This window comes from Rattus norvegicus, chromosome 3 (assembly GCF_036323735.1).
Source record: "Rattus norvegicus strain BN/NHsdMcwi chromosome 3, GRCr8, whole genome shotgun sequence".
Taxonomy (NCBI): domain Eukaryota; kingdom Metazoa; phylum Chordata; class Mammalia; order Rodentia; family Muridae; genus Rattus; species Rattus norvegicus.
In genome coordinates, this window is record NC_086021.1 from 120,633,646 (window position 1) to 120,659,740 (window position 26,095).

At 40.1% G+C, this 26,095-nt stretch overlaps 1 protein-coding gene across 9 annotated transcripts in view; it reads left to right on the forward strand.

The window, feature by feature from the left end:
* Positions 1-26,095, forward strand: part of Fmn1 (formin 1) — a 384,534-nt gene that overhangs the window by 78,201 nt on the left and 280,238 nt on the right. The window contains exon 4 of one of the 9 annotated variants that reach the window (XM_063285293.1): positions 4,549-11,821. The exons of 7 other annotated variants lie outside the window; for them this stretch is intronic. In XM_063285293.1, coding sequence (XP_063141363.1) covers positions 4,549-4,772 — 224 coding nt within the window. In that variant the 3' untranslated portion in view covers positions 4,773-11,821. Of the gene's footprint in view, positions 1-4,548; positions 11,822-13,929; positions 25,984-26,095 lie in introns of those variants that run through there. One more of the 9 variants, XM_039106472.2, reaches the window with a different exon arrangement.

A 26,095-nucleotide genomic window follows, 5' to 3' on the forward strand; every position in this document is an offset into this window, starting at 1 on the left:
ATCGGGGAACCTTGGCTGAACTGTGTCCGCAAGACTGGAACTTGTGGGTACAGAAACTAATGCATGTTATTCTTCAGATGCTACTTTGATTACAGCATAATGAGTTCTAAGTGAGTGATTCTACTCGTGACCCACAGGTTAATTTAATATTAGGCTAGGGATCTGTGCAAAAGACATACAGTAGTGTCAATATGAACTCAAACAACTATCTTTGATTAACAGTCATTACAGTATCACCTGCCTACAAATGATGCTTTTAACTTTTATCTTTTTATATATTGTTGAATTTAAGACTAAGAGACACTAAAAGACCTTGACATTGCATCCTAAGATATATACAGCACTATGACTCTTCTTGCAAAAACATATATTCATTCAATGGGCATTGATTAATCATGTCTATAACCCATATTCTGAAGAGAGACATGAATATCATGCACAGGAGTGTTTACTTAATTTTAAAGATAAGGATAAGCCATAAAAGGCCTTTGATCTGAGGAGGGGCATGGTAACAGCCTTGGCTCAGAAAGACTAACCAGATGCCTGAGTGATCCATGGGAAGAATCTAGAAAGGGGAAGGCCAGTTTGTGTTAGCAACCCGGCCTGAGGCTGGAGAAAAAAAGCAGTGTATAGAAAACTATCCCAGAATAGACAAGTAGATGTCATTTCCTGAAGTTAAGGAAAAGAGGTGGGTTATAGGCAATTCCATCTTTTGAGCTTTAGCTAAAGGTGTGTGCACATTCTCTAAACCTATTGAATTATGTGAATGTGGTCAAAGCATTTAAACTCTATGGCCTCCCTCTTCATCTATGAGACATTAGTAATGATTACTTAGCAGTATGGTTCCAAGGGATGATAGATGGATAAATAGATGGATAGGATAGATGGATAGGATAGATAGATAGATAGATAGATAGATAGATAGATAGATAGATAGAAGATAATATTCAAATCAAAGCTTGACTTATAATACATGGTAAATTAATGTAGCCTTCTTTATATTAATTATATCTTATACCCTGCCAATTTCTCACTATCCTGATACATAAGAAATATTACCAATCCTTTCTCTTTTCAGATTATGAGGAAGGATGATGGCAGAAGTCTGAACAGAAGAGACCCTTATCTTTAGCTGTCTGAAGGAACAAATTTGAAATAGAGTAGGCCAGCAAGGACCAACTCAGTATTTGTAGATTTGACACAGACACCAAGGTTTTTCTCTCATCACACGTGTCGTCAGTGGCCATTAGAAGGGCCCATTAGTGCATTACTTGTGGGACTATTTAGAAGGTGATGTCAGGGTGTTGGCCCAATTGTTTATTCTGTTGCTTGTTATATACATAAGACATCTAGAAACTTTGCATGAAACTGTCTGTGGGCTGAACATTGAAAAGACAGACTATTGTGTAAGGCCCAAAAGCAATAGAACTCTCACGAAACCCGTTTAGGCCACCTCACCTTCATGCTTACCGCATATAATCTCTGGAAGAACGGCTAGGTCGAAACCAGCTTTCTCCCTGAAAATCAGTCATGGAGTTACTTGAGCATAAAGAACACAGCAATATTTTGAGACGGACTAGGAATAAGTGGAATTGGACTATGTAAGAATAACCAAGCAGCATTCTTAGCTCATTCACTTTGGGGAGGAGAGTAGGTCAGATCAGGCCTCTGCTGGCCTGCCTTATACTGAAGGCGGAGTGCTTGTCTGTCGGTTCACTGTTTAGTTAGCTCTGGAAATTCCCAAGAGGCTTCGGTCATGCCTTGGAAGCATTGCTCTTCAGCCCTTCCTCTGACTGTTACCCTGACTGTTGCTCAGCTGTTTAAAAGCAGTGACCATAGCTGATTTACTCTGCCTGCTTGAAGAGCATTTAGTAATTGAATACATGAATTTACTAATAGGAAAGGAAAACAACGGCAAAAGGCCAGTTAAGCTACAGACTGCTCTAAGACTTTTGATTTCTGTTGCTGCTTAAGACCTTCAGATGAAAAAGTTCTCTTGCCAACAGTCTAATTACTAGGAAACAGAATAGACATAGGATTTCCAAAATTGTATTTTTGTGAAAATAAAGTTCTTTCTCACTGGAAAGAAGTCCTTCCTGTTGGCCTTCCAGGTTACGGACAGTCTAGGACATTGAAAACACTATCAGCATTGATTTGAATATAACTTATGCATCTCCCATATGGTTGGGTTGAAGAGGTACAAACAGCCAGCCATAGGACATTCATACTCAGGACAATAACATGACTGAGGCCTTATTTGAAGAACATGTTTCGTTTTCTCTAAGATGAAGGACCCACCATCCTGCCTGTTGGTAAATGACGAAGATTTGATTTTGTTGTGGTTGAACTAAGCCTTTGAAGAAGAGGAAGTACAAATCACAGATGAATGATTGTATATACTGTTCTTAAGACCTCTGCTAGTCAGGTTTCCATTGTCTGTGGAAAACCTTCTCTAGCTCACATTTGAGTGCAGTGTGTGTGTGTGTGTGTGTGTGTGTGTGTGTGTGTGTGTGTAGGTCAATGGTCAGTGTTGTTGTATATCCTTCTCACTTGTTTTCCACCCCATTTTTGGGGTACAGGATCTCACTGAACCTAGAGGTCACCAACTGGGTAACAAGACCCAGAAATTCACCCGTTTCCACCTCCCCTGGAGTGATAGGCCATTGTAACTGGCTTTACAAAACATTTTCTTGCTGTTGTTTAATGTGAGTACTGCAGATCAAACCCATTGTCTCTTTTTGAGTAACAAGCAACTTTGCACCATTTCCCATTTCCGAGGTCATCTACATGACGGCAGTGTAGCACCTTACAGCAAAAGGCAAAGCCTGTGCTGCAAAGCGAGCATAGAGATGGAGTAGCAGTTGTATTTCCATCCAAGACTGGAAATGCTGTAAGCCACTCTCTGTGGAGGACAACGGTGCTTTGGAGTCCGGCATTCTTTAGATTATGTAATAATGGGAACCATAAAAATACTTTTTAAAAAGCCCACAAATTTAGACATAACAAGGATGCTCATTGCAACTCCTAAGACAGAAAAAGAAATGGCCAAATGGCAAATAAAATGGGAAAGGAGAACATAAATTTTATATATTTCCATATGTGTATGTGAAATGTAAATGGAGTCACTCAAAAGAACAGTCTGACTGGATGCAAGCTAACCAAGAACAATGGGGAGATTACCAGATTTAGAGAGACAGCCAAATTAAGCTCCAAACCAGTGTATCTGTATCCTTGCCTGGGGACATTCACACATCTCTGTACAGAAGTGCAAATCTCTGGAGGCGCCAACATAGACTCATTTTTTTAAAATTGTATAACTATCAATTCTCAATGAATATGCATAGGATGATAAATTTGCAAGTCTTGGGCGGAAGATAAAATTGTTCGGATTACTTTGCAGTGGAAGTTTTGACTTTTTCTATAAGATACTACACTACCATCATCTATAAGGGAAATGGGAGAATGGTGCTTAGCGTGCAGTCTTCTTCCTCTTGGGGTATGGGGAAAGCTCACTGACTTACCACTGTATGCAATACATGAACACTAGAGTGGCCTGGTCTGTCAGTAGAGCCGATGGTGGTGGCCCTTGGAAACAGAAGAATGTAAAGCAAAGGAGTTGGTACCTGTGCTAACTCTAGGTGTGACCTAACCTGTGGTGTGACTTATTTTCATTTGCTTTTCTGTTGTCTAAACCCGTACAGCAGAAGAACAGGCCGTCCTTAAACAGAGGCTAAGCACTGCTGGCAACCCGGAGGTCTCTTGCTCAGTTGAACATGTCCTTGGAATGAGAGTCAAGAGCCCTGCAGTGTGCTGTCTTTAGTAAGCACTATGACCTCAAATTCAATCATTTAATTGGTAATCTCTCTGTTTCCCCACCTGGTAAAATGGATAATAATAATAATAATAATAATAATAATAATAATAATAATCCTGAGTACAGCATTCCTGAATGGGGTGTTGTGAAGCTTAATATGATATATTTGCAAAAATGCTTTGAGCTCTTTAGATAAAAGACACAATATAAACACAGTCTCATTAAGGTAATTATACAGTGTTTTTTCAGAGTTCAGGATTATGTCCAGCACTAAATGTAGTGATGGAGGTCACTCTGTAAAACTTGGGGTGAAGGGTCAAATTCCTAACATGTTCTGACAACAGATATAGTAGGTACCTTTCAAACAACAAAACTTAGTTTTGAGCGATATTAAAAATATGAAAGTATTTCATAAACCCCATACATTCTGTATTTAAATGAAAACATCTCTAGTATAATGAACTGATCTCTGCTGGCTCCTGAAAAAAACGAAGAGAACAAAAAGACGGTCTCGAAGGGCACTGCTGGTTTCTATTAAGCTTCTGTCCTTACCCCCAGAGTGAGGTGGTGGAACCTGTCTGCCCACCGTGCCCTTGGAAGGTTGACTCACTCCTCCTGGCAGAGCCTCTGCCCAGGTGGCTCTGCACCAGCCACTCCTGTGATGGAGCAGGGAAGCAACATTCTCCACGCAGTTCCTCTCAGGCTGTACTGAGAGCCCATCATGTTTACCACAGGCCCACCGCCCTTCAGCACCATGGGCACATGCTACCGCTATAATCCAAGATACGGGCAGTCCACTTCCGTCCCCAAGGTCTGGAATTGCCGTCACAGGAGGTCAGTAACCCCGGGTGAAGGTAAGCTCGAAAACCTGCGTTTGTATTTAGGTGGGGAAATGGGGCTTTGTTTTGCTTTGAGACAGTCAGAATTGAAACTCTTCTTTCTCTGCTCATTTCTGTGAGCCTTTTCTAATTCCCATGGGAAATTGATTCAGAGGCCCTCCAGTTAGAACTCTGAACTGCTGCCAGTCTCAGCTTTTTAAAGTGCCGTCTGAATGTTAATATTTCCCTTCCATTATATTAAACAAAACTAATGATTTCTGTGTTTAATTTTTAAAGGATATTTGAAGGTTAATATTTTATAAAGGATTAATTTCACTCTAAATTCTTCCAGTAAGAATGTGAATATTTCTGTTTTTGAACTATGAAAGTTTTATTCCATTTTTAAAAGTAGGTCTGTATAACAAAATGCAATATAAAATATGATTGACCTAAATTATTAAGCTAAGCAGGTGATAAAATTTCAAACCTAGTATTTAGGATGAATGTTAGAATGTGAAGCAATTTCTTAATGTCTTCTTTTCTACAAGAACTTTTTCATAGCTTCTACTGTATTTCTAGCCAAAAAATTAATTTTATATTCAAACTAGAGAAATTGCCTAGGAGAAATGAATTGTGTACAACACATTAAGTTCAGCCCTAAGGGAAAAACTAACATTTTCTTTTACCTTGCCCTTTCCACTTGCTGGTGCTTATTCAACGTTATAGTCTTGATTTTCTCTTCTTTTTATGGACTTGTTGGTAAGCCCTTGAGAATCTCTGTGCTTGGAGGATCAATCCACTCCAATAGTTCCAAATGAGGTGGGTAAACCATGAGGAAGCTTATTAATAAAACAAACGAGAAACGTCTTTAAGATAAATTGCTAAGGGAACTAGTAATTAAAGCAGAAAATGCTAAAGTTTCCTTTGGAGAATATTAGGCAACAAATCAAATAATTTTAAGTGTGCAAACTACATTCTGTGATCTTCTAGCATTTCTTGGAGGGTATGCATGTATGCTTGCATTAGCTTGGAATTCATAGTAATTCATCTTATGAGAAGATCAGAATGAGTTTTGGAAAACGTTTGTGCAAATTAACAATTCTGTATCATTATTTTGATTGGGAAAACAAAGATTTTTGTTTCTAGGGTCATGAGGGAAATTAATTTTCCTTTCTCTGCTACCAGCTCATTACAAAGACCCAGACTGCACAAGGAACAGGCATAGGGATGAAGGGTACACCTGACTTTTGTTCTTGGTTCAAACCATTTCTTCCATAGCTCTGAGCATGTTATGCAAGTGTTGTTTGCTTTAGAGGTTCCTCCTTCAAGAGATGCTAATCTCTGTGTGTGTTCTGTCTTGTGGAGATAGTATAAACCTGCTGTTTGCTGAGGTGACTCCATTCCTTGGTAGATGTGGGCATATCAGAAATTCATACCTTGCATTGGAATTACTGAAAAATCTTCATGGTTTTTAATTTGATATGTAACTCTCAACTCTTCCCTAAGCTTAATGCAATGCAAGAAGCAAACATTGATTTGATTCTAGTTGTGATGGTCGAATGGCAGGCGTGTTGAGTTCCACTCATTTCTTTGGGGAGATGTTAAATAGGACATCATTGTTATCACCAGCATATACCTTCCAGTAGTGGCACCTGGCTTTGTTTGTTTGTTTTTCTTTTTTAATGTAGGTTCTAGGGGCTCGTGAGACCTCCTGGGAGATACAATTTTTGGCAATACTCAGCAGCTAAAGAAAGCATTTTCTCTTTATATTCATCATGCAAAATCTCTACTGGCAAAGTCCTGTCCCTGTCTATCCTACTAAAGCCAGGTTATGTGGGCTCTCCACCATTCTTAAGCGATATTTCTGGTTCTGAGTGTAGCACTGATTTCAAATAGGATGCTCCTAGTTCCTGTAGGACCATCCATTCCTCTTACTTAATTAGTCATTGACTTTATTGCCGGACTTTATTGGTTGTAGTAGTGAATTGTGTAGGTGGCAGTGATAATAACAGCCATTTATTCGGTGCTATATAAAGCATTTTAAGTATTTTACCTTTTTTAATCCACACAAAACTTTTGCAGGATAGATATCTTCATATATGTATTCCTCCCTCCGTTATATAAAGAACCCACCCAAAGTTGGAAGGACTCCAATCTTTCTGAATGCAAGGCTCACATTTTTCATTCTATTATTATTCTACATTTTCAGGATAAGCGTATATATAAATATTGCATTACTTGCCATTTGTATCTTATAATAACACCTTGGCTTCAGTATGATTTCCTCCACCCATGTGCCTACTTTGTGACAGGCACACCTGCTGGCAGAGGTTTGAATGGAGTACCTGAGAGTGGGCAGCAATGCTTTAAATCTTCAATGTTAACTGTATACAGAGATTTTCCACATTTCTGTCTTAGTATAAAGCCTTCATATAAAGAAAGTAGTTAGATTTTCCAACCAGATACAAAAGACAGTAGAAAATTAAGTTTCTAAGCCAAAAAAAAGTTTTAATAATTTCCTTCATAAAATGGGAGTCACGGAGCTACTCTTGAGGCTCAGGAGAACATTAGCACTTACCAGACCTCAGGGGCTGGGCTGAAATTAGAGGCCCTTCTTTTTATGGTAGGATAGCTAGTCTTTTTGTATCAATGCCTTTTAAGATGAGAGACTTTAGTCCCTATCCACCCCAAGAAAATTCTTAACGTAGTCCAGAGCTACCAGATAATTAATAATAATAATAATAATGAGTTATTATCATTATCATAAGCGATCTGTGTGAGAACCCAGTTAAATAAATAGCTATGCAGATGGTCTGCTGATAGTAGTTAAAGTAATGAGGAATGCAGTCACCTGAAACTGCTAAAGTCAATAAACTCACCTGACCACAGACAGGTAGGACCCACAGTAACTGGAAGGAGAACTGTAAGCAGTAACAAAGCCGGGCCAATGCCTGCAGTCTAAGAGGTAGGGATAGACCAGGGAATGGGAAAGGCAGGGAGGAAGAGGAAGGGCAGCCAGGCGCAGGGTGCAGACTAGATGATGCAGGTGCTCTCCACAGCTGTGCTCTCAGTGCTGGGTGAACAGCTGTGGCCTGTGGGAGGCCCACCTGCATCTAAAAGGTGGAGACGAAAGAGGTGGGGGTGTTAGGGAGGCTGGCGAGGAACCAAGTTTCTCTCCAATCAGGATATTTTCATGACTTGAGCATGAAATGCTGCTTCCTTATCTGGAGTGTGTACCAGGGCCTTGAGGAGATGAGGCCTTCCTCTGCCATGAGCAACACGGATACTGTCTTCTGCACACATGTTTTTACTATGGGTGATGTTCCTGGTTATCTCCCAGGAGGTTTATTTCTCTGGCCCTCACCCTCTTGCCCTTCCCTTCCCTTGCTTTAGATGGCACTCAACTGTTTTCCCTTGGTGATTTCCTCTCACACTTAAATTGTGAGAATTGTTGGCTTGGGGTTTGTTGTTTGTTTGTTTGGTTGGTTGGGTTAGATATTTTGTTTATTTTGTTTTGTTGTTAGTTTTTTTGTTTTTGTTCTTGGGTTTTTTGTTTTTTGTTTTGTTTTGTTTTTGTTTTTGTTTTGGTCATCACTTTGCCTGCAGAAAATGGACTTCTTAAAGGCCAGTGCTTAACTTGGTGCTTCATCAAAATTTTGACTCAATGGAGAGATCACACGTGTGTGGATGAACACATACACACAGAGGGAGAGACAGACAGAAAGAGAAGGAAGTATGGTGTGTTGTTTGTGTGTGTGTGTGTGTGTGTGTGTGTGTGTGTGTGTGTGTGTGTGTGAAAATGAATGTGTTTGGGGTCAGAAGCAGAAGACAACCGTAGATATGATTCCTCAGGTTCTATACAGTCCTCCACCTTTTGGAGGGCAGGTCTTTCACTGATCTGGAACTTGCTAGGTAGGCAAGGCTGGCTGCCAATAAGTCCAGGGAACTTCCTATCTCTTCCTTCCTAGTTGTGGGACTTGAAGCAACAAACACGATGCTTGGCTTTTCCTTCCTTTATTCATCTTTACATGAGTTCAGGGGGAAACTAAAGAAGGGAAACTAAAATCTTCCAGAAGTCAAAGATCTTGTCAGCCGAGGTGGGATCCTTCAGTCTTTTACTTGTGGTACTTTATGGCCATGTGAATTCTGTCCATAGTCAAGCGATGAGGAATTCAGACCTCATAGTTCAGGAGGGTCATTGCAGCCACCATTATGCTGTGTTTACTTGCTGACTGACTGTCTCCTTTAAAGGTGCATTGTTGGTCAGCCAGCAACAGAAGGAAATCCCAGGTGCTTTGTCATGAGACAAGGAAAGACTGATGCTTACTTGCGTGGTGTTCTAGTACACACAAACAAGCAGCTGGATGAGTCAAATGATTAAGACAACAAAGATTTCTCTAGACACAGAGCAGATATGGCAAGGACAGGCTTCTGAGAATCCAGGGTCCTCACACAGATTGAAAAGCTCTGGGGAAACATTCCGATTTTCATGACTTCTGTACATCTATGTTTAAGTCTGACTACTGAGGAAGCACCAGGCCCATTTTTTGTTTATTTCTTGTGTCCAGTTCATGAAGTTTGTATGCTAGAGTGCTTCGCTTAGAGTTGTGATCTACTTGAGTGTCTCTGCCATGGGCCTGGACTACGTGGCTGTGAAGAGCCGCCCATCCATGTCTGAAGAATGCAGAGATGGAAGGCAATCCCAGAAGTAGCATCCTATAGAACTTCCAGGACAGCAGGAACTAGAAGAAGCCATCCTGGGAGACCATGGAGGGCTGCCAAGAGAGGAGTTTGACTTGGATCTAAGGGAGCCAGACCCAGGGGGATCCCTGAGCTAAGCAGTGGACTGATGGGTATTTATCCAGTTTCTCTCCCTTGTGGGAAGAGTAGCAGTTTTCAATGGCAATTTAATTGTTAAGGAGGGAAATGCTTTGAAGTATATAGAGTGGAAGCTCGGTGAACTGAACCAGGAGTTCAAGGACCAAAGTGCAGGATCTGACAAGACTCACAAAGCTGAAAGCACAGTGCCCAGTGTCTAAGGCGACAGGACAAAGCTCTGCTTTACTGGGGCTGGTACTGATGCTCACCGGGCTCCTGCACAGAAGGGAACAGTAAATACACAAAGCAGGTGCTGCTCAGTTTAATGTGAGCTGTAGTGGGTGCTTGAGGAGGGTTCATCAACACACAGATGACAGGTTTGTTTTTTCCGTTTGGGCAACCCTTGCAATTGAAAAAGGGTGGAGGAGTAAGGTTATAGTTTATGGAAGAACAAACTGTCGCTATAAAAAGGGCAGTTTCATAATAGTGTATGCCATTCCATGTGTCCATAGTGATGGGGCACAGAGAAAACAGCATGTCAACTGTTTATAAAAAGAAACACTGGGGGAAAAAAATCCAGTGAATCTCTGCAACAATCCCTGAACATTGGGGCCAGTTTTCATTCTACTCATTTATATACTCAGTAAAAGCAAATTTGATCTCAATAATAATTAAGAAGGGGCCGGGGAGATGGCTCCATGGATAAGTGCACTTGGCTCTTCCAGAGGACCCAGGTCCAATTCCCACAGCCCATATGGCAGCCGGCAATTGTCTGTAACTCCTGTTCCAGAGGATCTGATGCCTTCTTTTGGATTCTGAAACACACACACACACACACACACACACACACACACACACCCCTATACCCCTAAAATCAAATAAGTAAAAATTATGAATAAAGGGCAGATTGAAATGATTTTCAAACTTCACAGTCATGCACCATCAACTGAAGGACTAGGAGGCTTAGATAACACAAAACAACAAATAAATGTGTAAATGTGTCTTGGACACTTGCTTGGTTCAGTTCCTGCACTGAAGCTGATTGAGCTCATGCAAAGGAGCGCAACTCAGAAAGCAAATACTCTCATAACAGATTCTCACACAGTACACAGGTCAAGCTTTGGGCCAGGGCATCCAAATCAAGCCAACCAGTGCAGCCATTTGATACCTAACATATTTAGAGGCAGACGAGCCTTGGGCTGGTCAATGTTTCAATTGAACTTTGTAAGTATCCAGGTCCCTGTTCCCCTCCATGTGAGGCACTGAAGAAAACAAAGAGCAGGCCCACTAGCAAAGGTTCTCTCTTCTCTCCTGGCCTTCCCTCCTCTCTGTGCATGGCACCGAAGAGGGCAGTTGGAAGCTGGTGGCTCCAATTTTCAGACAGTATCAACACAGTGGCTATTAGACTCAGGATTCGATGCCCTGCCATGAGTGCCTCCATCTCCTCAGATCTGTACCCTACTTCCTAACAACATTCCCCATGTCTCTATCTCCCCTGGCATTCACATGAGCTCTCAGGGGAGCATGGTAGTATCTTAAGCTCCCATTGATTGAGCATGAATTCCTGGTACTTGTATTTGGTGAAAAACAAAAAAAACAAACAAACAAAAAAACAAAACAAAACAAAACCAGAACAAAACAAAACAAACTGCTTTCATGTCCAAGGAGGATGTGTTCCTGTCACTGTTGCGGATCCGGGTATCTCTAATGCCCCTGCTACCTGTCATTTGTCCTTGTGTGCCCAGTGGTCCTTTATTAGATATCTCCAGGGAACCTTTTAAATTCACTGGACTGCTGTGCTCACTTCTGGTTTGGTGAAATGACAACAATACCAATATCATTCTTGAGAGGATTGCAAAAGGAAAGTGCTGTACAAAGAAAGAAAAAGGCAAACAAAATCTTCTGTAATCCAACTACTTCAGTTCATCCCAGAGAGACAGGTTTTTAAAGTGACTTAGGTGTGTCCATTTTATATTTTAAATACTACTTCCTGACATGATTTTTAAACTTTTAATGTTTACATATGATTTTATAAATTATAGCTTTTAGTTATGATGGTTGATGATATTTTATCATGTAGATAAACCACAGTAATTGAGAGTCCATTATTATATTATTATACATGAGCCCTTAAAGTTGTTGCAGCTTGAAACTAATAGAAATGACTATGGATAACATTATTATGCACATAGCATTGCCTACAGTAAATTATATAAATATATAAAAACAGATCATAAAAGTATAAACACTTTGCCACTGCTATTTTTTTTTTTCAGGAAAACTGTCGTAATGTGTAATAGCAACTGATGTAAGACAGCAACCGACAGAATTTTAGACAGCTTTGTGGAGATGCACATCTCATAAATTATCCCAGCTAGCATGCAATTCAGTTGGTCTAGTGTATCCCAATAATGTAACCATTGTCCCAATTAATTTTAGAATATTTTACTATCTCCTCCAAACTATATTTATTTTCAATTATTTACTATGTCACACAATCCCCTCCAATCCTAGGTAAACATTAATCTACTTTTTGGACATTTCAATTAAATGTAATATATATGTATTATATTTGTGGTCTTTCGTGATAGGTATCTTTTATTCAGAATAATATCTTCAAATGAATTGTCTCTATAGAGAAATGATATTCTGTTTTATGAATGTCAGGTTTTGCTCATCCATTCATAAGAAGGTAGGCACTTGTTTTTTTCCCCCTTTAGCTGTTAGGAATAATGCTTCTGTGAGCATTTGCATACAAGGTCTCTGTATGGACACATCCTTCCTTTTCCCTTGATGTAGTTGTAGAATTAATTCCTAGGCCATACTGTAATTCTGTACTTTCCCCTTTGAGGAAATGTTGTATTGCTTTCCAGAGACGTTGTGTGTCTTTATATTTCACTGACGGTGTATAAGTGTTTGGGTTTCTTCACATACATGCTAACACTTGTGACTCTCTGACTTTGATGCTAGCCATTCTAGTGAATACATACTAGTATATCTCTACCGAGGTCTTTTATTAATTATGTTACCTACATGTTGAAAGCATTTTGTATCATACATTTTTAAAGTGAATATAATTAATAGGGGGTACATAGAAAGCAAGTAGAAAAGAACCATTATTAGTCATCTCATGTACTGTGGGCTAAACGTGCTGCTAGAAATAAATACAGGGTCAGAAATTCTATAGAAAAAAATCAAAACCAACATTTGAGTTATAGTTTATAATTATACAACACCTAGATATATTTACTCTAGCAATCTGAAGAGAAATTTACTCTGAATTATCTTAGGTTCCAACCAAAGACAATTTCCAAAAATATAAAGGACTTGTACATGTTCCCTAAAGTTAATGAAATTATCCTGCATGTTGCACCACTCATTTTTTAAATCTTGGAGTGTTTGTTTGTTTGTTTGTTTGTTTTAAAACAGGGTCTCCCTCTTTCTCTATAATCCTGGCTGTCCTGGAACTCTCTGTGTAGACCAGGCTGGCCTCAAATTTACAGAGATTCCTCCACGTCTCCCTTTTGAGTGCTGGGTTAAAGGTTATGCCAGCATGCCTGACTAATTTTAGAAATTTTTAATGGATTCAAATACTAATGAGTTGAGTGAATGTTCATTGTAGCAGAAAGAACTGAGGATAACGGAGTAGAAGCATTTTAATATTGATTTAACAAGTTTCAAACAAAACAGCTGTCAGTGTGTAATCTTGATGCCTTATTGACTTGGGCATGAAGAAATCCATCTTGAACATAGGGAGAGAAAATTCTCCAGAGTGATATGTGTCCTCGTGAAGCTATTTGGAATAAATTTCTCCAAAAGTGCACTTCCTATAGTTTTGCTATAAAAGTATTATATGGCCATCATTAAATACCCATAGAAATCATATGGATAAAAAAATCTTTCCATCATTACCACCTTTAGAATTATTACTCTTGAAATTTAGATTTCAGTTGAATGTTTTCACGACACTTTAAAAAAGACTCTGTACTTGTTGTATGGCTTTAAAGTTCAACATGTTTCTTGAAAATCTCATATTTTCAAATCTTTTATAAGCACTGTTTTAATGTTCTAAACTGTAAAGAAAACTAAACATTTTTTATTTACCAATCTTGAACATTTGTTTTATTTAAAGTTGTCAGAGGTTTGTTTGTTTGTTTCATATATATTTTAGTGTGATGGATATTGAAATATCACAGAATGCGTGTGGCCATCAGTGACAGCTTTATGGAGCTGGTTCTCTTTCTGCTTTTGGATAGGTCATGGGAATCAAACTTGGGTCCACTGGCTTACCATGTAAATGTCTTCATTTGCAGAGCGATCTCTCTCAGAGGTTTAATGATTGGAGATATATATATATATATATATATATATATATATATATATATATATATATATGGGGATCTTTATCTCTTAGAAATTCTTTTCTAGTGAAATATTGCAGGCATAAGTATGACATTGGTCTGTTTCCCAGTATTTCTCTTCAGATTGCTTCCCTCCCTCCCTTCTTCCCTCTCTTCTCTTCTCTTCTCTTCTCTTCTCTTCTCTTCTCTTCTCTTCTCTTCTCTCTCTTTTCTCTCTCCCTCTCTTCTCTCTCCCTCTCTCTCAATCTCTCAATCTCTCAGTCTCTTTCTGACATGGTCCCACTATATAGACCAGGCTGGCCTCAATTTCTCAGAGACCCACCTGCCTCTGCCTCCAGAGTACTGGGATTAAAGGCATAGGCCACCACACCTAGATGTTCCTTCCTGTTTCTATTCAATATACTCCCAGAAAGTAATTATATATGTGTTAGTTTATTTTTAAACAAAAACAATGGGAACTTTCTGTGTCCGGTGCCGTAAGTGTCTGGGGCTAGCTTAGACATGATGGAATCCTTCCTGCTTAGAACAGAGTACCTCCATTGCTACTGTGTTACCAGCTTTGTATGCTATATTTTAGCGTTTCCAAATTAGTTCCATATTTTTTCCTTCTGTTATCTTGTGTGTCTTTCATTACTAGTGTCTTGAACAGTCTCTCCATTTGCTGATGAGGCTAACTTTCCTTATTAGTCTTCTGTGTTGAAAACAATAGACAACACAGATGGCCGTGCTCTCCTTCCACACCAGTACCACAGATCTTACATGCATTTTAGGACAAAGACGTTTTTTAATTTCATAGATTATTTTGAGTTAACTTGTTACTAAATAGTACATCTGTCTTCATTTCAGAATCCTGAGTCATAGATCGAGTGTGAGACGTTCCCGTGTTACTTGGAAATGGTCTATAAATAGAAAAGTCGTAGCACATCTTCTAAATTGTGAGGTTTCCTCCTGGGTTTTGACCCATCTTTAATATCAGATTGGATGACTGTCTGTCCATCCTCCCAACTGATTGATCATCAGAGGGATTCATATTGGGAGGCAAGCAGCAATCAATACTGAAGGCTGAGGTCACTGACAGGGCCAAAGACAATAATACTGTGTGAAATTTAGGATGAATTGCCTTGGGGGTTTTGTCTAGATTTACTTAGACAAGGGAGTTGTTTAGACAAATATTGTGCTTTTAGGGGCTCTTTGAAGTGAGCATCTAATGAATCAAGGAAGGGCAGTTAGACCCTCTTGGTGAGAGCATCAGAAGACGAAGAGGATTCGGTTACAGGCCTTTAGAGCTATCAGTTGACCTTTCCTGAGGGGGAGAGGAACATGGACGGCTGGGAAGTTCTTAGTTTCTACTGACTTTTATAATCCTTTCACTTTCTCCTATTTTTTTATCCCCATCTTTATCATCTCTAGCCCTAGCCTTGATTCATTACTCAATAACACAGAACATTACATTATAAAGGAAATAACTTCTAATGGTAGAGACTCTTCCATCATTCTCCATATTACATGCCTACCATCTCAGAATTAATCATCTTATCTTAATTGTAAGGAAAGCAAGGTCATCAATCCTATTTGGATTCATTTCACATTTCTATATTGCCTTTCTCCACTGATAGGAGTGAGAGATGAGTAAAAGATTCCCACCTACTAATTCACTGTGGCTTTTAGTTTTACATGTTTTTTTTTTTTCTCCTCTTGCAAACATTTGCTGCAGTAACGAGTTGAGCATTTATTTTCTGATTTCTTGTTAAGCTGACCGGATACCATTGATAAAGATCGGCCAGTAAGTTAGCAGGCACAAACTAGAGACATAGACACCAGTCAAAGAATGCCCAAAATAGGGTACACATTCTGTTACACTTTCTCCCTGGGCCGAGAAAGGTGTTACTAATAAACCGCAAAGCCCTTCCATGAAAGTAGTCTGAGTTCTTGACAATATTGTAATCTAACCATTCTTTCTCAACAGCATGACACCCAACCTGAACCCTGTCTTCTCTTCTTACTACATCTATAACACAATTCTGGGCATCAAGAACTGACTGGAAAAATAAAAACATGAACTATCTGGCTCTCTGGACTATATGGGCATCTTTTTTTTTTTTTTTTTTTTTTTTTGGTCTTGAAAATGGGACCACACAATGCCATCTCTATAGAAGAAATAGATCTGATGTCCTGCATTATTATAGCTGTATCTTCAAAGGTACAGGAAATAAGTGCTATGGATAAAATAGAAAATGTATAGGGAAGGCATCAATAAGAGAGACATTCTTCTGGAAAGATCTTAAGACAGTTACCTGAATGGTCCAAAGAAATATGTCAAATGGCAAAGTCAACAATATACTTTTTGGTTTTTGTTTTATACCCTCCTGTAGATATTAAAGATTTTTTAAACCACAGAAGTAATGGCTAACCTGAAATCTCGTATAGTGTTTAGAGTTCAGTACTGTCTGTTGCAGCTATGCACAGGGTCTTGAATCAGTGTGTGGATAATTGAGACTACCATATCCCATTGTGCAACTTTTTTAGGTCTGTAAATCACTGACTAGTTGTCTTAATTAAAACAGGAATTTATTTATAGACTACGGTAGCTGTGAAGCAAGGAAGAATTGAACAGCTGAGACCTGAGCCAGGAATCTTCTGGGACATGACTAGAAAAAAAACTGTGGGCATTTTCTACTCTTTACAACACCCAGACTAGGGATTGTTTCTTTCAGTTTCATGGATTCAATTTGATGAAGAGAAAAGTCTGTTAGCATTAGTGGGGGTGGGGGTTTGGGGGTCCTCTGGCCTGTGCTGACCAGTGACCCCTGAGAAGTCTAGTCGTTGGTGGCCACTAGAGTTTGCCTTTATATGCCATGAGCAGCTGACTCCAGTCTTTTGAATGGCACTTAGACTTTTTTCTCATTTCATGAAGATCCATCATCTTACTTTGCAACTTATGAATAAAGTCCCTAATTTTAGCCAGGCCCTTACCTTAGAGTGAAAGGGGAAAAGAAAGAGAAAAAGAAACTAGTATTCATGAAACAGAAAACAAAAATTAAGATTTATTTGTAGCTCTAGCAATAATATGTGAGCGCATATATATATATACATATATATATATATATATATAGTCATGACTCCTAGGAATTACAAGGTTCTTTTTGGTATGCTGGACCTTTCCTCAGTCCTTGCTCTTGTGTTTACCAAGAGCATTTAGGTTAATCTGGATTTCTTTGGGTGGCAACCACCATTTAGTACTGAAGTCTGGACCGTTGACAGTCTAGCCCAGAAAACACAGTCATTTGCTGCTAACTTCTCCTCCAGACTCCATTCATGTCCCACCAAATCCCCATCTGTCCCCTGGCAGCTGATCGATCATTACAACCTACTTGATTCTGCCTGTTCTTTTTCTGTCAGGGATACTAATGACCCCCAGAAAATCTGAGGGTGACTCCTGCTCTCCTGATCAGCCTGAATATATTACTCAACAGAGATCTGCCCAGGGCCTTCAGAACTTAGGGCCTAGAATCATAGAGGACAGTTAGACTTGCTCATGGTGAGTGGAGGAAACCGTGTGTGTGCAGGCTTGGGTGGATGTGCATTGTAGGTGTGGACATGACCATGCCAGGATCAAAGATCTCAGACTCATGGGAAAAGGCCAAAGCCTTCCTGGGCCAGGCCCAGGCAAATGACAAAGCTTCCTCTATAGAGACTGCTCCTACAGAGATTAGCTAAACCTGCCTACTGAGCCAACTGATACCATAAACCCTGCCTTCATGTTTATCTGTAGTAATCCCACCTCCCTATCCTACTGTATGCAGTAAGCCTGCCTCACCGTTCAAAAGTAGATTAATAAGCTCACTGAGTTTCCAGGGTGTAGGACAAGTTGAACTGTGTCACCAGACAGAAATTTCAACTGGTAAAGTCAAGCAGATTAAGGAATCCCGGCGATTCTCATAACAGAACAGTAGGCATTTAAATCTGCATTTAAATCCCGACCAGATTCTTGTCCTGGAGCATGTGACCATGACACCTCACTAAGAGGACCATGACAACTGGTCACATGGCATAGAGCCCAGAGTTCTCCATGCTAATGAAGTGTCTAGGTGTGCCACCCAGAGGGTTTAACCAGTAAGCTTCTTAGACATTTCCCTCCTGCAAAAGGTATTTAATCTCTAGCGCACCCTGAGTAAATTTTATACACCCTTTTCACCATGAATAAACAGTTGGGACACACATAGACTGTTTCATCAAGAACCACTTTGGGGGAAGCCTTTGTTACAGAGTTGCACAGCCTAAGTCTCTTGCAGACTGCCCCTCTGCGCTCCTGACACTCACCCGGAGCTGAGCCAGATTCTCCCATCCCAGAACTCATCTCAGGCCCAAGGGCCATGTTCTTAACTCTTCCGCATTCTCATTGGTGTCTGGGTACCCGTGAGTTTGAGAACCACAGCCTCGATCCCAGCCTGCGCTGTTTCTCACCCGAAGAGATAAGGGTTGGGGCCGCCATCTTAGGCTTCATTCTACCTCCCCTGAGCGGCGTGTCCCACGAGCCAGGCACCCTGAAGGCAGTGAAGAACTAACAGTCTAGAGCCCCCGAGTTTGTTTTGTCTCCCTGAGTGGCATCCACGCATACCAACGACAAGGCGAAATGTAGAACCACACTAGGTGCTGTGGTTTCTCCATCAAAGACCCCAGTCCACCTAAACCCAGTGTTTATTTATATAAGCATGTCCATTTGTCTGTTCTTTATTCCCTTAATAGTCCTCTTATCAGATCAAGTTCCAAGGGCCATACAAGGATGCAGCAATTGTTGCTAACCTTTCATTTATTACCTGTATCCATGCAGAAAGAGAGATATCAGTGTGTATGGGCCCTAGGGTCAGCATGAGCTCTGTGTCAGAAGCCTACACCCTACCTCTCAGAATGCTGCTCTTATCCCCACTGGAAACCCTTGGAAACAGTGATTCTGTTTTCATTTTGTTTACCACAGCAATAATAGAAGTGATTTCAAATTTTCCATTGTGAATGTAATATATATAATATATATGTATATTACATATATATGCACTCATGTGTGTAAGCTCTCTTCTCTCACCTTCCACCTTATTATTTGAGACAGAATCTCTTACTGGACATGGTAGTTAATCCATTTAGCCAAGCTAGCTATCCAGTGAGCTACAACTTTTTATGAGGGCACTGGGGTTGCAACTTAGGTCCTCACACAGTTTTACACACTGAGCAATCTCCCCAAATTCTTCATTGCTTTTTCTTTAAAGGGTACAAATATTAAGTCTCAAATTTGCACTGTTTTAAAAATAGACATGATTTAACAATTTTTTTTGCAAAGAAAATAGTGTCAAGTCTCTTCAGCAAAGTAACACCTTTAGTAAGTTACATCAAATTATCCAATCTTTCCCGTAGTTTTATCCTTTTCAGTAATTCATGCTGTTCTGGATTCTGTGGCAAATTACAGAACTATTTTAGGATTAAGTTAGCTGGAAGACATTGCTTCAGGGAGAGGTTTTTGTTGCCCGTTGCCCTAGCAATGTGTTCTTGTTTCCTTTGCCAGTTGGTTTCTCAGTGACTGGAGCAATGCTGAGTCCTCTGAAAACTCACCTCACCCATCCCCACCCCAGACCCCGGGTGTGAGCAAGCCTGGGGCTTTTCCCAGGAATTGGGTACACTCCTGCCCTTCATGTGTACATTTTCATTTCAAATAAGGGCTGAGAACATTATTTGGAACTTGTGTTTATTAGAAAACTCACCACTGGGCTGTACAATCCTTTGGTTGTATAACATGTGAGTCCAAAACCCTGGCTCCTGATACATTTGTCTCTACAGCGCACAGCAGCCTAACCCTTTCCCATATACTGAAGCACTGCTGACCGTCTTGTAATGATTTATGATTTCTCAACAACCCTAGGCTGTAAGATCCCTATTTCACTATTTACTGTAATTTTCCCAGTGGATGTTTATCATGAATTTGAATGCATTGATAGGTCCCTTTTGGCTGAGGAAGATAATTCAGTTCTGTTCTTGGTTTTAACTCACTTTGTGGATCAGTTGCTTTCATAAAAATTTTGGCTTGTGGAATCCATTTTCTCTCAGAACATTGATTTTTCTTCTGACATGCAATTTAAATTGGAGCCGTGTTTTCTGGTGCAATGATAGCCCTAAGACACAGCAAAATCACACTGATGATTATAACAGTCCCCTTGAGGGGGGTCAAATATTGGTGTGATGCTAAAAGCAAGCTAATTAATTAAACATGATTAGGACCGATTTCATGTTTGAGCAAATGGATCCGAGGTGTAATGAAAGGAACTGTGGTGCGTTAGCTGAACAGAACATGCTGACAGGACTCTAAGTCCTCAATATTCTCCCACACGGAACGCCTCCTGTTGCTTCAGTGGTCTTCGTCGTCGTCATCGTCGTCGTCGTTTGGTTGGTTTGATTTGGTTTTCTGGATCACATTATACATTGAAGAGAGCATCTGAAACAACAAAAATACTTAAAAGCAAGTAAAATGAATTTGAGAATATGTCTGCTGAACCATTCATTGGAACCCGAATGTGAACACCTTATACCTGAGTGTTCTGGGAGGAAAAGCATCGTAGTATTTCCCCTGTTTCTAGAAGATATACGCTAAGCCATAAAGGGACTGAAGAGGTTTGTGCCACCATCAAAGATTGGAACAGTACAGAGACGGTGATTCATTCTTAGCGCTTTGCCACAGGAATTCCTCTAGGGTTAGTCAGGACTCTAGGTGACTTTTGGAGAACAGCTAGCCTTTTGTAAGCACAGTTACACAAGCATGCCAACTGCAGCCGTTACTCAGATGTGGCATTGCTGCCAAATATGTCTGAAGAGTTCTATGGACCTGTGCCTTTATTGATCTTTAAAATGCTTCTCCTTTCTACCAGCTGAATCACCTTCATCTGGGAAAGGCAGCAGCATATTTATCTATACCACTATGTCAACTTCCCTGTTCTCTGTCAGAATAAAGATGAGAAGGGTTTGATTGTTTGATAGCTCACTGGAGAATGGATGGGCCAATCACACTGTTGCTGTTATTCTAAATAAGTATGGTGGGTAGCAGATAGCAAGGGTCTATGTGCATTAGTAAATTTGAGCTGGTTAGAAAGCAGGAAATAGATACCACTGCCAATGCCAATATTTGTCAGAGTTCCTGATGGAAAGTTGGAGAGCAAAGTTAGTGAGTCCAAACTTGAAGGTAATTTTTAGAGGTTGTGTATGAACTGAATGGCCTAGTTAAGAAAACAAGCACTGGTTTATGGGTTTCCAGGAACTAACATACCATATGGGGCAGCCCATACCAAGACTCCTAGGCTTGAAGGAGAAACACATTTCCAGTGTTAGGAAGCTGACAAGAACTGAAGAAGAGAAAAGCAGCAATCAGTAAGAGCTGTGACTGTGGAAGAAAGAATAGCTTCCAAGATCTTGGTGCAGTAGACGTGGAATTACACAGCCTGTTTCTTCTTTTATTCTCTAAACTTCTTGCTTGTGGTGTTAGATGTTCTCAGCTATCTGGCAGCCATTGGAACTGAGAAACAAACTAGACCAATCATAATGTATGTAAAGATTCAGGCCTGGGACTTGACTGTAGAGCGAGCTGGAAGGACTGTGTTCCAGGACCTTAATGCATTCAGAGTTCTTTCTCTTGAGCTGGTTTTGTTTCTTCAAGATCAGTGTCGAACACATGCCTAACCCTAGAGTAAAAGACTCCTGGGAGCATAGCAGGGGAAAAAAGCCAAGGTTTTGATGTCAGGAAGCATATGACCTTTTCTAGGTTAATGATGTGTCCACCGTGTGCAGCATTCCCCTAGCCTAAAGAACATTTAGCAGCGTCAGGGAAGGCCATTCAGTATTGGGCAGGTCTATACATTTCCCATGAATCCCACTTTAATTGTGACCTCCATATCCTCTACTTTTTCTTGTGATTTTAACACTTGAGTTTAAGTATGTTGTCTAATTTTCAAATATTTGGGAATACATTCTACATATGTCTGAAAAGAGTATGTATTTTTCAATTATTGGGTGGGATGTTTTATAAATACTAGGTAAAATTTGGTAATTCTTTAAATCTGATAAATCTTTTGGTTTTACAGTCTTATTTTTGAGAGAAGGTCTCACTATGTAGCCCAGGCTAAACTGAACTTAGTTGACCTTGAACTCATGGTAATTGTCCTGCTTCAGCTTCCTGAGTGACGGAGTAACAGGCTTAAGCCACCATTCCTGACTTCTCCACTGATTTTCTGTCAATCTTCTATGGTGATTAATAAGAGAGTAATACTGAAGTCTCTCGGCATAATTTTGAGTTTGTATATTTTGCCATCCATTTCTGGTAGTCTTGTTCCACGTACTTTCCAGGTCTTTCATTAGGAGTCAGTAGTGCAAATCTAAGATTGTTATAACTTGCTAATAAAGTGAGACAGTCTCCTTATGCCATGCTGGCCCATGCCTGCTAACTGCCCGAAGTGCTGCCAGTACTCCCTCCTCTACCTTTTTCCTTTGCATTGGAAGCTTGTACAAGTGTACAGCTTCCCCTACCTACTCCAATAGTTGTCCTTTCATCCGTGGTTTCCAGCAAGTTTGCGTATTGCTGGTTTGTTGTGTTTGTCTTGCTTGTGGTTAGTTGAGCCGTTTTAATCCATGAGTTTATAACTTTGTTCAAACTTGAAAAACTAAAGGTACTATCTCTTTGAATATTTCCTGCCCAGTCCTACGTTCCCCATTCTATTGGTGCCAGAATGCTTAACATGTCAGATACGTTGCCAGGGCTCATTTTACTCTTCCTTGGCAATCCAAAAATCGGTGTTTGGCAGAAATCACGGACAGTTGAGTGGCTCACCTCACACATTTCTGCTGTCCCAGGGATTAGACTGCTGCCTGACAATGAACACCTAAAACTGATGGTTGCCTGAAGTCGGTTTGTTGTGTATGGCGGGAGCTTAACGATGGGCAGTGGGCCCTGAATTCACTTCTGTTTACTTCTTGTTTCACCTTGAGCAAGGCTAACTTCCCCCATCACCACTTTTCCATCTTTAAAATCGGGAGACTTTATGTCTACCTTCTAGGGTCCTTGAGATCCCCAGTCGTGTGTATTGTACATAAAGTGTATGATGCAGAATGAATTCCTCATATCAGACGTTACTCATCCTTAGAACAATCAGTTTGTTGGCAGGCTTAGAGAAGATGGCTGGCACAAGGCGAAGGGATGTTGAAAAGTCTGAGACACTTGAGCAAAGGCAGTGATTTGAGAATCTGGCCATTTCACAGAGACTTCTGACAGGCAGCTCTCCTGAGGAATTTGGAACATAGGATACTTAAGGTCACTTAAGGCAATAGGCCAGGCTTCTCTGGCTAGAAGAGCAAAGATTATTAGCAGGCAGGGTGACATGCCTTATAACCTCAGTGCTGCCAGTAAAACCCAGTGCAGGTAACTGGAGAATACCTGGCCTGCAATTAAGGTTAATGGTAACCTACTTCTATAGCGATTGCTATCAGAATTGTGTGTTAGAAAAAAAAATCTGTATTAGGCCCAAAGGACTGGTCTTTCTCATTCTTTTGGTTACAGAAATGAAATAATGGAGCATACTTTCATACTTTTTTTAACATCATGCCTAGAGCCTTATTTTATTGTCATCCCTTAATGTTTATATTAACATTAATAAAAAGAGCCTTACCCCCCAATGCCCCGTTTATGTTGCTTTTTATGTCCTCAGTTGTGTGAATCTCAAAAATCATTTCCGAAGAAGTTCTACAAATTTCATTCGTGGGAGCTGGAGAGATGGTTCAGTGGTTTAGAGCACTGACTGCTCTTCCAGAGGTCATGAGTTCAATTCCCAGCAACCACATGGTGGCTCACAACCATCTGTAATGGGACCCAGTGCTCTTCCCTAGCTACAGTGCAATCACATACATAAAATAAATAAATCTTTTAAAAATCATTCATATGTATGTTTTATAAACCAATGCTTATCAGTTTACAGTTTTTTCTTAATCATCTCTCTTTAGATCATTACATATCTTTTTAACCCAGCCTTCCTACTGTGGAGCTCTTCACAGAATAATTGGAATAAAATTACAAGAAAAGAAAATATGCTATCAGTTTTTTGTTATTGGTTTTACTTTTAGTGATTAAAATTGTATGCTTTCTGTATTCTTGATTTTGCTTCATACTGTTTAATAAATATATTCCTTGTTAACCAACATACCTAATTTTTTTTGATAACTTAGACATTAGAAGTACCAACATCTATTTTCTTAAGCATTTACTCTCTGAGACTATGCAGAGGCTCTTAATGTCTCAGGACTCCTACAACTTCCTAAACATTTTTCAGTCAGTTTACACCAGATCTTACCTAGATGTACCTCCCCTTAGTCTTTACCCATTCTCAACATAATTTGTACTACTTTAAATATGTGACTCTTGTTAAAACGTTCAGCAAAACTATATTCACATATAGGTTTCTTTATTTGCAAGTCCTTATCTCTCTGAGGAAAAGGCCATATGAGACAGTTAATTGTAATTATCATTAGTGTATATTGATGTAACTCTTTAAAATACTATGTCTTTGGAAGCTATGCCTATAATAGACTTACTGGGCTCTATGATCATGAATTGGACCTTCAGTGAAGCAATGTTTTAATGTCTCCATGCAGACCCCTGAGGGTCTATCGTTTTCAGAGCTGATCAGCCACTTAGCTGAAGCTATTACATCGGATGATGTGATTTCTATTTTGGGTGCTTGAAGGACTTGGAATCTACTTTACTGGAGTGCTTCCATAAATTCTTATGAGCTCAATTATTCTCCTTAACTTCTTTGATGAAAAGTCGCTTTGCCCTTCATTTACAGAAGTGATATTTAATTTATCTCCATTGTGTGTATTAATTTTTTAAGCCAGGATTTACTTGCACCCTTGATGCAGTTCATATACCCACAGCCTTGGAAGCTTCCTTGGAGAAAATAATTTGGATCCCCATTCATTACCAGGCTTATCCTTATTATTGGACTTATTGGTGAGGCAATGATGACGTGAGGATATTTGATACTTCAAGGTTAAGCAGTTAGTATTAGAGGCAGCCAGGAATCAAGCTGAGTGGTCAGAAGCCCATGGTCTTAGTCACTCGCACCTTCTTCTTCTGTCTTTTACCTCAACATCCCCATCTGTGGTTGGACAATAAATGATGTCCCTCTGTAAGTGTCACAGGAGGTGTTCTCTCTAGAAACTGGACCTTCATCCAAAGTTTGCCACTAAGTGTGATGGAAATACTGAAATCCCACTGGGGTTTCCTTCTGCTGTAGAATGGATGGGTAGATGGGAAGACATATAAGAACACTTTCTGCTTCAAATAGTTTTCATTTAGTTTGAAGTTAAAAATAATTTTAGAGATCCAAACATTTCATTCCTTTATATTTGGTAGCTATCATCCTTCCCTGTAGATTCTCAAACTACTGTAGCCTGCTTCTCACTCCATCCTGCTTTCTGGTCTACCAACAACCTTCTTCTGCTCGGACACACTTCCTTCTGATAGAATCCCATCCCGTAGTGGTGAGGACCTGGTGGTGCTTGCTCATGTTTCTCCTGGGACGGAGCAACACAATTTTTTTTCACAGAATTTATCCACATTGCTAATTCTGTTACATGCTATCATTTACCACTGTGGTGGTGGAGGTGTTGGGAGGTGAGTCCTGACACTGTAGAGCGTTGAATCTGACTGAAGCTAGCCATGAGCCTCTTTCCAGCACTGTAGGTATGGGTGTGTATAATTACGCACAGAGCTGTGTACTGTCACATTTCCCACACTCATTCAGCCAGAGCAGGTTTCATGGCCAGATCCAATATGTGTGTGGTTATGAAACACTGCCTCTCATAGCAGTCACAGAGACGGGAGGACGATTCTGAACTCACACTGCCACACAAGGAGGGCAGCCAAGAAGTCAAACAGTAATCCTTGTGCCATGGGTAGAGAGACTGACTGCATCTGGGGAAGGTGGACTTTTGAATGCTGCCTCCATTGTAAATGGCATATTACCTTTTCTTTCTGTCTGTTCCCACTGTTTTGATTACTGACAGCAGCCCCCAGGCTGATGTCGTAGGTTAGCCTCAGCCAAGTGCAGCTCATCATTTGAATGTTTGGGGAAAGCACAGACTTTCAAAGGTAAGCCACTTGACCCTTTGTGTATCTGTGCTGTATGTCCTATTAACCACGATCACCTGTCCAATTAACCTTTGTGTGTGTATGTGATCAATCGAGGGGCTGATGTGCCTCT